The sequence below is a fragment of the Ascaphus truei genome, chromosome 1 (genome assembly GCF_040206685.1).
Source record: "Ascaphus truei isolate aAscTru1 chromosome 1, aAscTru1.hap1, whole genome shotgun sequence".
Taxonomy (NCBI): Eukaryota; Metazoa; Chordata; class Amphibia; order Anura; family Ascaphidae; genus Ascaphus; species Ascaphus truei.
In genome coordinates this window covers 195748095-195763840 of record NC_134483.1, presented here as the reverse complement: position 1 = coordinate 195763840, position 15746 = coordinate 195748095, and the positions used below count along the sequence as shown (strand labels likewise).

At 38.0% G+C, this 15746-nt stretch overlaps 1 protein-coding gene across 4 annotated transcripts in view; it reads right to left on the bottom strand.

Annotated features, from left to right (window-relative positions):
- SYK (spleen associated tyrosine kinase) overlaps positions 1-15746 on the bottom strand; it is a 217347-nt gene that overhangs the window by 138385 nt on the left and 63216 nt on the right. For all 4 annotated transcript variants that reach the window (XM_075600006.1, XM_075599996.1, XM_075599985.1 and 1 more), the window contains 2 exons: positions 3417-3871; positions 691-851 (listed from right to left, as the gene is read on the bottom strand). In XM_075600006.1, the coding sequence (XP_075456121.1) occupies positions 691-851; positions 3417-3818 (563 nt within the window). In that variant the 5' untranslated portion in view covers positions 3819-3871. The remainder of the gene's footprint in view (positions 1-690; positions 852-3416; positions 3872-15746) is intronic.

Sequence of the window (15746 nt, the reverse complement as noted above, 5' to 3'; positions counted from 1 at the left end):
AAGATTCCTGTGTGTGTGTGTGACTGTTTTTCTGTTTCAGTATCTCAATGATACAAAGATCATGGAAAAAGATCACAGCAAAGTCCCGTATCAGAGCAGAGTGGAGTTGAAGCAAACAGTATGCTCAACACCATCCAGACCAGTCCCAGGGCAACCATGAGACAGCTTGTCACTATTTCAGCATACAGTATCTGCAAGTCAGCTGTCTTGGAAGGAGAAGAGGAAGGGATCCTGACAGGGTCTAGATGATGTTATTCTGCACTTTTTTTGCATCAGTCACTCCATTTATCCTGTACTATACCATATGTTTTTTTTCTCTCTCTCTTAGAACGATCAAATATACTGTATAAATTGAACAGCTAATAAAATGCTTAAGGCCTGGGATAGAGAAAAAGGAATAAAACATGCAATAAAAAAGTTTGAATCATTAAGAAAAAAATCCTAAAAGACAAATGCAAATACTAACACTCCTCACCTATACAAAATATGTCGGCATTGCTCAAATGTTCCACCAAAAATCGTTCTTAATTTAGTCCATTCTAGATTAATGTATATTCACTTTTTTTTTATAAGCGAGGAAATGTAGAGCGATAAACCCGTTTCTCTATTTCCCCAAACATTAGAAATACATGTTTGTTCATCATCAGCAGCATCAGAATTAAAGCAGTAATTACAGCAATGTTAACTTACAGAAAGGATCCATTAGTTTTCGGCCCGTGAAGTATTAACTGCTCTGAATCTTCCCGTGTGATTTTCCCATGGAACCATGGCATTTTCTCATGTGCAGTTGTGGCTATAAGCTTCTCCAGTTGAGGTTTTTGACTAATAATCGCTTGATCCAGAGCTTCACCCTTGAATAAAAAGGGGAAATCAATCCATGGAGACATTAGACTGAGCATACTGTAAACATTATGTAAATATGAAGGACAGGAGAGCTTGGTGTGGGATTTCATTTTAAAGGACCTGCCAATGAAACCACCTGTGGATAGGTGGCAGGAGAGCAGAAACAAAGGGAAGGAGGTCACAATCCTAAAAACAAATCCAGAATCTGCAGTTTGTTTAGATGGTTGTGGTTCAGTCTCAGTGGTTTTCATTTCCATAGCAAACATCTATTTGATTAACTTGGTATAAATCTTGTTTTTAAAATATAGAAAACTAAAAGCTACTTTCTGTAAGAATGAAAGAGAAAGCATGGGCTGTTTAGTTATGAGATAAGAAAGTTAACAGGGGACTTGCGTTTTGGTTTAACATTGTGGGGTAAGCAGGCTTTTCATTTTCAGAATATTTAGGTGGCAATGTATTGTATCAATGTACAAATTGCATTTATTACTTGGGAGCGCACACTGCTCTGTCCAAACCTGGCTCCTACTCTACATATCTCTGTGTCGCATTGAAAATAATTCTCTTTAATTGCAGTACACTACCCTGAAAACTTCTATCAACCTCTATTCTCCTGGCTCCAACTTCTCTTAACGTTGTATCCACTGTTAGTTCACCCTAGCCAAATTTTCAGTTGGGGATTTACTTTACTGCAAATGCCTCTTTTTTTTTTATCTGCACATGAATTCCTATTGTATTTCTCATCTCCTATTAATTAAACTGCAAAGATTGTATACTGCAGAATACATGGGGCAGGCATGAAATCTCCCTCATACAGTTTATGCCTCAGGCACTTATTGTGGTGTTAATCATAATGTTGTATTTAATTTTGTACAGAACTCAGGATTTTTAGTGCTACAGTACATAACAATACATCTAATAATAATAATAATAATAATAATAATAATAACAATAATAATAATAATAATAATAATAATAACATCAATAATATGAATAACAATGTATGCTAAGCAAGATATTTTTAACATCCACGTTTTATTATTACTATTCTGTCAGGGTATGTCTTGCTGTGCTTGTGTCTGTGGGGCTGCAAAACTGGAACAACAAAATGGCACAACATTTATCATAGCACAAGATACCATTACTCTCAATATGGTACTGTTTTATGTTCAAATTTTGCTTGGAGACATTGATCAATGGGCCACTTGTGAGGACTGTGGGAAGTAGGCTAAGTGAAGCAGTAAGACTTGAAGGAGTAACAAACAAGTCAAATAAATGGCATTAATATATTTAAGGTATGTATCAACCTGTGCATCTGGTCTCTCAGGTCTGAGGTGGCATACACAACCACTTAACTGATCCGAGGTAAATCTAAGAAACTTGATTAACAAATGTAATTATTCAAAAAAGAAAAATCGCTGTGAATACAGTAAATCTGTGCTTTCTTACATGATTGGAAACTGAAGCATTTTGCTAGGCAGCCGGGTAAACTATTACAATAGGACATGCTCTATGAATTAGTTACCTAAAAGTACAATGTATAATTCGGCAGCATAAACAGCTATCGCTATTCCAAAGAAATAAGGCACACTAAATCAATGCTGTAGTTTGAGAATAGAATGTAGTTTGAGAATAGAATGTAGTTTGAGAATAGATTGCAATCACTTGGACATCAACATTCCTAACAGCAGAAAAGCTTTACTAGGGTCTAATGTTTTACTTGTAATAATACTGTATGTGTTGCCCAGATGATGAAAATACCTATATTTTATGCAGGATGATGAAATAAAGTAATACTAGCATTTGAATGAAATGAATGCATGGCTTTGCAACTACAGTAGCTTGTTGGATATGCCTCTACGGTTCATTGGGCATTGGCACGGTGTTTGTGTTTGTTGCTCTTCTATGCATGATGTTTTCCCAGCAACACAGCAAAATACATAAACACAGCAAAAAAAAAAATCGGGATTGGGTTATTACTCTACACACTTGGCAACCACATGGCATGTTCTAATTATTCAGCATTGTGAATAAGAGTTACTGTACAATGACAGAGACTCGTTCATTTTATGTACGGTGAAACCAAAGTCTATTGTTTCAAGAAGCTGAAAAAGAGTCAAGTGGACGTCTGTGCAGTTAATTATTATGAATTTCAATTGATCACTTCATGACCGTCAATATTCTGGACTATGAAAATCCAAATTATTCACCCTACTGTACATTTGTTAAAAAAATAAATCCACAGAATTCTCTGATTTTATAACTTCCCCCCAAAGAATTAAACATTATTTCATACGATGTGTGCAATGCCATCATATTTTTGGTATGATGTTTCCGCTGAGTATTAAATAGATTAAGGCCCTTATTCAATGTGTTGTGAAGCCTTTTTTCCAGAGGCTTCCCTAACGGGGAGAAGAAGCGTCACATGATATTGAATAGTGACCCAAGTACATACAGTAGACTGCATAGATTATCCTTAAATACAATATTGAAGGCAATTGTGTGCCCCAGTTTATCAGCCAGGGGCTTTGATACATCACCGCACTGTACAGTATAGCAGAATGATTTTGATTTACCTGTAAATTCCAAGTCTGTTTCACATATTCCCTGATAAGATTTTCTTTTAGGTCTTCAAATGGTCCAATTTTGGGCTGGACACCAGATGGACGATTACACGGTTTCTTAAGCAAACAAACAAGGCCGTCACTCTCGTAAGTGTGATAATTACATAGCTCAGTAGGCGTAACGTGAGACTTCCCACCAGTGATTACATATGTTCCACTTAACTCTCTCTCAATTGTATAATGGTGATATTTCCTCCCGTGAGCAACAGACAAAGCAAAACCTCCAAGGTAGTTTCGGCTCTGGCGGAGCAAATACAAGCCATCACTCATGCCTCCTTGCTTCAGGTAATCTTCAGCTTGTTCACGTGTAATGTTGCCAAAAAAAAAGGGTAACTGATTGGCACTGTCTGCCATGTTCAGCAATATTCAAGGCTTTATTTCTGCAGCAACACGTTGTTCTTTTGTTCCTAAGTAATCAAAGAAAAAGACAGGAAAAACATTATACCATGTTTTATTATTTGTTGCAGCCACTACTACAGTATTAATTAATTGTTTTTGAATATATTTTAGGAATGGTATTATTTTCTTGCCTACTTTCAAAATAATTTGTTTGGACCAGAAGCTTAAAGTCTTGTATAAAGTCTGTATAAGTTTTTCCATTTAGTGAACGTTGATGCATGTACAAAAAAGCTTGTATATGTTTTGGCTACATTTTGTACGTTTAAGGTAATTAAATACCTAATGAAGAAAGAAAACGTATTACATTTTTTTCTAATGCTTTAAATGACTTCAGCTAAAGTTGGGTTAAGTGCTTCTGTATATGCTAATGCAGGACACATCTGTACATGATCTAGAGTGATTTTTAATTAAATAAAAGTGCAGAGGCTAACATTATGCCATTTGTCTGCACTTTGTATTGGACAATTTTAATATATTTAATATATGTTTTGTCCATTTGGTATGTGAATTCAGAGGAATTATTATTATTGTTAAGTGTGATATGGGGCTATTGTATGGAAAACTCCATTGATATCAACACATTTGCTCTTTATAGAATAAGGGTCACAGGGACTTAATTTATGTCAGCCAAATTGGCCAGTCAGTCGGTTTTTGGGCCCAAATTCCCAGTTGAAATCAATGGGAAGCTTTACCTAAAAATAGCCCAGTCGGCTGCTTTGGCAGAAATAGAATTAGCCCCATAATGCTAAATAACAAAGTTACCCATATTCATATTTACCAGCAAAATATTCACATGTCTTAGTTTATGATCACACCGGTAGTAAATCCCAGTTAGAATATTTACATGAATAAAATGTATGCTAAATATATTATCATGGGTACAAAGCTTATGCGGCTGGCTTGTAAGCAATGAGTTTTATCAAAGTGTCTATGCTGCAAAGCTGGGGCAATACTGATTCCACTGAATGCATTAAAATATTTTGTTTCCTAAATGTAAACTTGTAATTTGCACCAATATCATAACAGTTTTGATGCAGGGAGATTTTTCATAAATTACCCCTACACCTACAAAATATCAGTTTCTTATAGAAATTGTGCGCTGCTTCCCACAGCAAAACGGACCACATACACGAACTGCAGCAAATGTACTGACAGCAGTATTGCAAAATGACCATTTCCTGTGACATTTGTCAGAATTTAAGCACTTTTGTGAGCCAAGGAAGTAAGATATACAGATAAAGTAGGTTTCTTTTCCCTCTGGTACATTATAGCAAGATATGATATTCTGTTCCCACACTGCCATTTAAGCCCATGCAGACTATAATTTCTGAATTAGGTGATATGTTGTGTTATCTGGAGCAGGGGGGCGCACACTTTTGATGCTGCACCCCCCTGCCTGGCTTCCCCCGGTCTCGCGACCCCTCTCCTGCCTGGCAGCACCGTCAAATGATGCTCCGGCGTCACGTGACGGGAAAATAACGTGACCCACGGCGTCATTTGACGCCGGTGACGTCACATGACCCTGCGGCGTCAAATACCATGGAGACGCGTCTGAATCCCGGTAAATTTTAGGGTTGCAGAGGCCTCACGCGATCCCCAGCATTAATTTAAATGCCTTGGGGAGGAGTGCGGGAACTCTGCAACCGCCCGCGCCACCCCAGACAAATCTCCCTCCCTTTCTGGGGGGTGTTGCTTATTTCGTAAAATTTTCACGAACAGAAAGAGTTTAATATTGACCTGTTTCGTGAACTTGTGTTGAACTCACATCTCTTTTCGCGTTTAAATAACTTGAAAATGACCACATGGGATGGGCCGTTTTTTGCTTCCTCTTTACTTTTGATTTGTTTGTGTGTGTGAGTAAAGTCAGTATTATTCATTTCGAATTTAAAGCATGCACCCCATGTTATTACTTTATAGTTTGTTTAAAGATCTGACAAAAAAAGATCTGTGTTCTGTCAGGATTAAAGCTGCAGTTCAGGCAATATCTTGCATGTGTGTTTTTTTTTTAATAAATTAGTTCTGTAGTAAGAAAAAATACTTTTAGCATTTTCTGTTTAAAAAAAACAATTTTGAATGACCAATTTACTTGTATTCTATTTTTAAAAGCATGCTTGTTGCTATAGCAACCATTTACATTCCCCATATTTAAAGATGTCGCCAAACTTTGCCGATCATTACACGGAGAACGAATTGACCGGCAGCTATGCAGTTCTTTAGGTAAGTAGAGATTGCCCAGATGAAACTATTGAAAATTGTGTCACTGCGTGCATTTTACAATTAGCACTGCCTAGTTTACATGACATTAGGGGGTCACTTTTTTTATCGGAAGTGATACGGTATACATCTTTCACGCAAAACATACAGTATTTACCAACACAATGTTTTTACTGGAAATGTTTAAGTACAAAATGAAAAACAAATGTTTCAGTCAACAAGTAAGAGTATTCAGAATGTGAGATGCTGACTTGAAATAAAATTACTAATCAGCAAAGTTGTCATAAGCCTATAAATACTGCATTGTGGCGATCAGCCCCAGTTGAGTTACAAAATCTATTAATTTGACTGAAATGTCAGCTCCAGAGAACCCCGGATTTAATCCTAAACAAGAAAAATAAAAGAAACTCTGTCCGATGCAAATCGCGATTCCGATCTCGCCTTTCAGGTGGAGAGAAAAGAATGCGAGTATTTAACCAGCGATCTGACTCTCGGAGCTTTGTGAATAGCAGTTACTGGCAAAAAATGCGAGTTTTGCTGTAAACTCTCCTTTATACAAAATGTAGAGACACCTGTGCCCAAAAAGAAGCACACTTGGGATACCTGGAATTATTTGAAGGCAATGTTTATTTAACCTGACGTTAAGCATTCATCTATGGTATTTTCTTAATTTGGTCCAAATAATCAAAACAATCAATTTTTTTAATGCAGCATAGTAATAAACGGAGGGCAGAGCTTTCCTACGCGTTTCATGCGTGATCACACTTTATCAAGGAGTTGGACCCTGCTCTCTGCGCTGTTCGCTGCTTTTTTTTGTCCTATTTGGAAGCCATTACTGTCATTTTCACTGAAGCTGTTTTTTGCTTTTTAAGCCATAGCTTCAGCAAGTCACACTACATCTGTACCACTGCGGTACTGAAACATTAGTTTGTTGTCATGCCGCAATAAAGGTTTTATACAGTATGTAACTTTTGATGGGTGTGCCAATCCTGTTTTACTTAATACCACAGCCAGTACCAGAAATGAGTACATTGCACATTTACAGTGTACTTGTTTTTTTTAATAAGTAAGAGAACTTTTCAAACGTAAAAGTTAATTGCTATGTGATACAAGAACAGGAAGGAATAAATAACAACTGTTCACTGTTTCTATTAAAAAAAAAAAAAACAGTTCCTCCATGGCATACTGTAAGTGCATGAACTAACTGAGTTTTGTGAGTAGTACTACATTTGGGCCCTGTATTTAGTACCATTGAACAGTTATATGCATAAATTCACCTCAGAATTCACATGGGTTAGAAAGGAAACAATATGAACGTGTAATAAAAAACAATGTATAATGGGAATGTTCTATGCATTTTATTCAATAGGTTATATAAAATAGTAATGTTGCTAGAAGTAATTAACTGAAGAAAGAGCACCAAAACCATTCTGGTTGGGTCAAAAATAGTCTAAATAGTCTATAATAAATTTGTATCTTTGTCTAACATCATGGTGATTAGTTGTTTGTTTTGAATAGTATTTAATCTGTATAAACTATGAAATTGTCATAATGAACACTCATAACTAAACAAAATGTTGATGTGTTGAAATTAATGTAGCGTACCTGTTCCTGTTATATTGGAACATGGATTTTGGGGGATTTTTTTATGCATGCAGGTTTTATGCATATATTATGTACTCCAGGAAATGTGTAGCAGTTGTCTGTTTGTAGCCTCCTTTTCTTGACAAATATTTTGTTATACTGTTGAGAACATATTATCCTTTTGTAGGGTCAGTACTTGAGATGGCAAACCAGTTAAAATCCATTTCCCAGAATTCTGCGGATAGTTAAAACCAAATCTTTCCTCCCCACCAAAATGTGTCTGCAGATTGAGTACTTAAAAAGCCGAGCGGATTCAGTCAAATCCATCACAGAATACAGAGTAGTGTCTCCTGTCATACATATATATCCCCTCAAACAAATTAGTGAGACATGCCTGTACTGAAAAAGGAGCACACCTAAGGTACTTATCTGGGAGATATACCAATGGCTACGAAAAGTATATTTAAATGAGTCTTGTCTCATACATTGTAAAAGTATTTCCAGCTGGTTTAGCTCACACTGCTATAGATGTTGTCCTGAATAGCGTAGGTTATGTGGGTTCAACTTCTGATCCTGTTGGGTCTGACACCTTACCCCATTCCTTAAATGGTGCCTTAGACTTGTCAACCCAATAACACTTTGTGTGCTGTTGGAAGGCAGAGGAATCAGATCCTGCACTTTATACAGTTGTATTTATTTAAAAATAAAGCATATCAATTCAATATGTATCTTGCACTCTGGTACCCTGACAGATAACTCAATTATTATTTTTGTCCACGTTCTGTTATATCGCAGCCACCTTTGTGCATATCTGTCATATAGCACCAAAATGACCGCATATACCTGTGTGAGCAGTGAGCCGCTCAAAAGTATCATGTGACAGTGATGTTTCCTATCAGGCTGGTGTAGCTCACACTGCTAGAGCTGCGGTCTAGAAAAGCAATGGTTGTGGTTTCTATTCTTGTAGAGTCTAACACTATTCCAGTCATTAGATTGGTGTCTTATCAACTCTATGTGGGGTTGACCTCATTTAAATATACTATACATAAAATTAGCATATCTCCCAGAAGGATAGATGCTGAAAAGTAGGTACACAGCTGGGTGTTATGCTAATGTTATGATTGTATATTTAAATGCGTTCAAGCCCACACTTACTAAAAGGATTTACATTCCAATTATATAATTGATAAGCCTAGGGCACCAAACTAATGACTGGAATGGTGTCTGACCCAACAGGACTAGACAACCCACAATCACTGCTTTTCTAGGCCACAGCTCTGGCAGTGTGAGCTAAATACTGTATACACTTTCACTCACACTCACACACCAGGTCAGTTCTCTTCAGAACAATGTAAAATCATGAACATACTACCTTAGTGTTTTAATGCAGGTGTATTTCTCGGCTCATTGAGTAATGAAAATACAGTGTCTCTTCAAATTCTTCGCTATTTCACAAGAAATTGAGATATTTACAGATACAATCACACAAATTGTTCTTAACTTCTAAGGAAAACCGCATCATTGTATATGTTTAATCTGAGTCATGTAACTAATAGCTTTCCCAAATGCGTCTTATATACAGAGGAGGGAACTGAAATTCAGGCCAATGATGACTCAAGTCTGTATGGCACAACTGGAAAGAAGGCTTTTTGAGGAATTAATATGATCTTGAAAGTATACCTTGAGAGTGTACAGCTGCAAAATGCAGTACAAAATAGATTTGAAAGAAAGGTTGCTTCTATACTCAACTCAATAAAGAAAGTGGACCTTCTTTGTGCTTGGACCAAATTAAATTCCTGCAGTACTAAGTAATGTTTGTTTGTCACAGACATATACCATATTATACTGCAGCTCCTCTGCAACATTTGTCACTAATTGTGATCACTGTTTGCATCCTCTCATTTACTTTTGCTTTGAGTAAATATTTATGCTTCATGATGGCAGTACCTGTACTGTATATTGCAATCAGTATGTAATATTTATGTGAAGATGCTATATACAGTTGTGTGTGAAAAAGAAAGTACACCCTGTTTGAATTCTATGGTTTTACATATCAGGACATAATAACAATCATCTGTTCCTTAGCAGGTCTTAAAATTAGGTAAATTCAACTTCAGATGAACAACATCACATTACATATTACACCGTGTCATGATTTATTTAACAAAAATAAAGCCAAAATGGAGAAGCCAACCAGGGGTCCCACACTTACTCAGAGCAACTAAGTCACAGTACCTCCATTAAGTGTTAAGAGTGGACACTGATGAAAGAAACATATTAATGTATGTATTTTGTCAAATAAAGTACAACGTTGTCAATATGTGTATGTGTGGTCCCTGTGATTGGGGATACAAATAAATGACAGTTGTGCTACAAAATTTCCTGACTCCCACTATTCTACAACCTTGCTACCTCATTACCCAGCCGCACGAATCGAGCCCCTGAGTCAATGCAACCCATGTGGAGTAGCCATATATAACACACTGATGTAATCTCCCTTGAAGCCGGGCGGTGAGGGCTACATCAAGAAAAACTTATTTTTTCTTAAAACATATTTTTAAATCACAACAGTAACAGTAACTGCAACTCTTCTCATAAGATTTTCAGACATATTGTTGACTGACTGCAACGTTCATAAGATGATCATGTTATGGGTGATATGGACCTTCCCACTGCTCCTGGACAGTCATTAATCATATATCTTATTGCTTTTTGATTGTTTGTAATGTAATTCAGTGGAGATAAAACTACAAATAGCCACCATATTAATGTGTTTTAGAGAAGTGGTTATGAGAGTGCTTGTGTGAGGATCGGCCTTAGGCCCCGCCTCCGTGACGTGTCTTGTGACGCCCTTGGTGATGCGCCTCATGCAGACAGGATCGTGTGCAGGTGCCGTCCAATTGTTGTCAGCCAGAGGACTCAACCATGAGTTAACACTGACAGCAGGATAACTACCTCATCTATTTCACCTGCGGTGCTTACTCTGTCCCATGACGATTGAATGGACTGATGACAATCAGCATTTACTACCGTGCAACTCAGCGTGGTTTGGTTCTGCAAACAAGAGGCAATCGTTACATTCAGCCTTGTGCCTTTCATCTGATTGGCTAACAGTTCTTTATATGCTCACCAATCCCTGCTCCAAATCGGCTGAGCATAGTAGTCCTTAATCTGCGACGATGCACAAGCACCCAGCTTGCCTTGTCCTGCTTTGCCTTGTGCAATTCTGCTAACCTTGTCTTGTCTTCTAGTATCCTCGACCCCGGCTTGTACCTGGAATCCCACCTTCTCTTATCCACGACCTCGGCTTCGTACCTGGACTCCCACCTTCTCTACAACTCGACTTTGGCTACGCACATCGACTATTCTATATATTCAACCCTATACCACGTGAGTATCAACACTATCCTAATTCTCCTACCCTGACCTGGCCACACGACTATGGATCTGAACACCGGACGCAGTCTCATGGCTGCAGGTCAGTGTATTCTAAACCCCCACCTCAGCCTCGCGGTTCAGTCCTGTTTGTGGCGAGCACCTGTTACAGCTTGCCGGTAAATTTGTTGTCAAATTAACCAATTTATAAACATTAGGTCTTTTTGAAGGTGCATAAAAGGGGGTATTTGAGATATTGGTATTTGTTGCCATTCAGTAATCTTATTTTAATAGCTGATTTTTTTTTTTTTTTTGATGTCTGAGGTTAGAAGTTTGCACAGAAGCTGGAATTGTGAAATATGGTCACATGTATTTTGGTCATCTGACTGTTTTATGTTGGGTTTATGTTGGGGTTAAAAATAGTTTCTAACATTTACTGTAAGTTTGCATTGCTAGGTTTGAGAGATATCGCTCAGAGATATAATCATAACTCTAGCTATGGCTGTATCATTGTATTACTATACATTGATTAACATTTAAACGTTTATTGTTGTATAATCTGACAGTCGTTCTTAAACCTGCACTCACAGACCACACCAGGTTTTAGGAATATCCGAAGCACTTGTACACAAGTGATTGCATTTAATTTGCATATGAATAGAATTGTAGTACAGAAGGACATACTTCTCAAAGTGCTATTCTCTTACATTTTTTGTTACTTTTACAGTCTTATGGGATTTTCTGTTTAAAGAGGTGAAATGAATTTTTATTTTTGGGGTGTGAAAATTTAGACATTTGTTTTGTTAATTTGATTAATTGCAATAAAAACGAGGTCACATGACTAACGTGACCTGCACATTAACAAATGTTTCTGTTTTTACGCACTTTTGTGAAAGGTTTGCACATCTCTACTGTCTGGTTACCTCAGAAATATGGTTTAGCTCAGAGTGATGAAGAGAGGATTGAAAAACAACAATCTGATATACATATACATTATATATCTATATATATCTATCTATCTATATCTATATCTATATCTATATCTATATATATATATATATTTATATATATATATATATATATATATATATATAAAATTAAAAATGCTGGGTGCACAAATACAGCAGACTATATAAAAAAAAATAAGAGAAAGTATACTTAACAGTAATTGAGGTGCATGCAGAGGGACGGGGGACGCCAAACCAGTCCAGTAACTATATAACAAAGAAAGGGTCTGCAGCACTCTCCAGATAAAAAAATTAATTTATTGAAACATACTGTAGGGCAACCAACGTAACCTAGAGCAACGTACGTCTCAATCTCTCAAGCTTTCTTTGTTTTATTTATGTATTTATTTATATATATATATATATTTTGTTGGCAGATGGCACTCACATAAAGCGTAAAGGTAAGTGCTTATCCCATAGCAAAAGTATAGGTAAAGATTCCTTACCAGGCAGACCATGTATCCTAGGACAACGCATCAGGGAAGAGACAGCACACACAATAATTCAATATCCAAAGGTATATTGTAAAAAAAACTGGCACAATCACCGACGTTTTGGTCCTACAAACAGGACCTTTCTCAAGGGAGTGCCCATGACTGACTTTGCAAAATGAAGCATGGGATAGGACAAAAACCCTCCACAGTAAAGCATATAGCAAATGGAAATATTACTCTGTGCTCATTTGCATGTCTTAGACAGATATGTGTATGTATATATATATATATATATATATATATATATATATATATATATATATAATCAAGATGATGGGTGCAAATCCTATAGAGAATAAATAGGCAATACGATACCGTGTTTGAGACGAATATCAAGTGGCAGCACTCCAAAAGGTAGTCAAAAAAACTTTGTATTATCAAGACATCATAAGGTTATGATATCACCTGAGATTCAGTCCCATTGGAGAAGTTCCAGCTCTGAGTAAATCGTCTAAATTTCTCAGAGGATAAGTGACCGGAATTCAACAGCCACAGGCCACAGGAATGAAAAGTGGCCTGGAATATTTTGCTGTGTGTTTGCAATTAGGAAAGATTCGTTTTGTTATCCCAGTTTTCCAAAGTAAGTGTGTCTTTTTACTGTATTTTTGTGTAACATTGTTGTGTGCGTTCATTAGGTGAATAAACGCAATTTATTTTTATCTCTCTGCTTGAATCATTGATCCCGGTAATTAAAAGTTGTAATAAGCTGGTTCTCCCGTGACAAGCTTTATTTAATGGTAAATAAGCCTGTGACGGGAGCGCAGGCCAAATACACCTATATATTTAAGGGATCAGTCACAAGGCAAAACAGGCAGTAAAATAAATTGCGGTTTATTCTGACAAGACCTCGGAAACACACAGAAATACAAGAAACAGAGAATATACACACTTACTGGGGTCTGGTGAAGAGATCTACCCTTTCCTAGTTGCAAGGCGCCTGTTCAGCAAAGGCTTACCTTGATAGGACCTTGGTTCTGGGCTCTCCAGATGATATATATATATATAGCCCTTTGTAAAATTGGGTTACATGCCTTTCTAATTCTGTGCTGTAATTCCTGTTAAGAGGGCAGGTTTGCCAGAAGTCATCATGGAGGTTTGCCCTCAACCCCCTTGTGATGTGTAAGGTGTAGCAAAGGAAGTGACAGCATGCTCTGTGTCCACTGCTAGTGACACAGGGGTGGGTCTTCTGGAACCTATATATTACGCATCACTTCCTAAAGTGTGTGTGTTAAGTGTCAGATCAGATCCAAACAGTACAAGTGTCTGGTGCAAGAGCTGTGAGTCTGTGCAGGGATTGAAAGACCCTTCTTGCCTGAGACTGGAGTTATTCAGGAAGAAGATGCACCCAGGAGTTCTCTTCCAGAAACTCCTCCCTGCTATCGTGGGGATCTGGAAGGGATGGAGGCGCTGTAACAACTGTGAGTAGATCTCATCATTACCTCATACGCCTGTCATGGTGAAATCCCCACTACCAACAAGCGCGAGACTCAGGAGTCCTGTGAGCCAGCAGGTGCACCACACGACACTGACATGAAACTGGGGGAAGATTATGCACATAGGGGCCTATAGTAGATTAGGTAGGGGTCGCACCGTTATATACAGTGGTCGACAAATCACCAAAAAATCTACTCGCCGAACAAAAAAATCTACTCGCCACCTAGTACCACACGTGTGCTGCTTGTGCCAATAGGAGCTCGCCACGATGTTAAATCCACTCGCCCGGGGCGTGCAAATGTATAGGTTTGTCGAACACAGGTTATATATATATATATATATATATATTCTTAAATGTGTGCATTGTCAAGATAAAATACGTCATACTCAAAGTCACAACACTCACCTACCACATACTTAGTAGTACATGTTTCATGGGCTATCATTAATAGTGATGTTGTAACAAATGACATTACTATTAATGGAGATTATCATGTATCATGTCTCAGAGAATCATTTACCAATACACTGCACACACGCATTGGTCAAACTTTAGGGTGTATTATTAAGGCAGTGCTACTAACGGAGATTTTCATACGCTTTACCAGAAGCAAATGCAAATCTTGTTATAATATTGAGAAATTATAATTTTTACACAACTGTTTTCACTTAGTTATATGGGACATAATGTATTAATGACTGTATAAAGTATGGGTGAACAATAGGGTTGCCACATTTAAAGTTTTTATACCCAGAAACAACTCAATGACAATCAAGGTCTGGATCTGAGTACGGGCAGCTTTTGGAAGGTGCTAAATATCATGCGCTAACATTACCGGACGCCTGAAGATCGCCGTTATTAGCTAAACTGCTCATTACCATATGATTTACATATGAGCAAGCCTAAAGTCTGTTAAAATGTATCATTCCCTTATTTTAAAGGAAAATGCCAGGACATCATAGTGCAAAGCATCTTTGGTGATATGCGTTATGAATTTCTATACGTTAAAAATAGATAACATCATGTTAAAAATGTAACGATCGGAGGATCTACCCCTTAGTGAGGGAGAATATGAATAATTGACTTGAATTTATCTCATACGGTTCCTTACTGTACCGTAAGATGTCTTATGGCTTAGCACCGCTTAGTAAATATGGCTCAGAATTAGAGCAAGTGAAATGTTATGAAAGAGGAAATTTTGTCAAAACTGTAAACGCTGGTTGAAGCACTGAGTTCAACCTGAAAGTGGGTATTCACATTTCTAGTGTTCAATTGCTGTTAAGCAGATTTACTAAACCATGCTAAGCTGTAAGGTGCTTTATTTACCGCACAGCTGTTTTTTGTACTGCTTTTGCCCTTGTTTTGCAGCTGGGAGAGTTTGGTACATGACCCCTGAATGTCTTTATAGATTGCTTTACTGAGAAACACTGTGTAACAGGGTCCCCCCTGGTCCCCCTTACCCTCGCTGCTGCGGGGGCTCCCGGCGGTCTCGGAGGCAGGGCGCCGCCATCTTGGTTGTGTCGCGGAGGTTCGTGCATTCGCAGTAGCGACGCGGCGGCCATTTTGGTAAAGGAGAAGTGGCAGCAGAGGTGCTCCGTAGCGCAGGGACGGGCCACCGTCGCGCATGCGCAGTTAGGGCGATGGGGTGGCCATTACAATGTTGCGCAGGCTCAGCGGAGAGTAGCGGCGGCCATTACAGATCGCGCACGCGGCCCCAATAGGAAAGAGGGCCATGGAGGACTACAGCCCCCATAGTGCTTAGAGGCAGACAGGC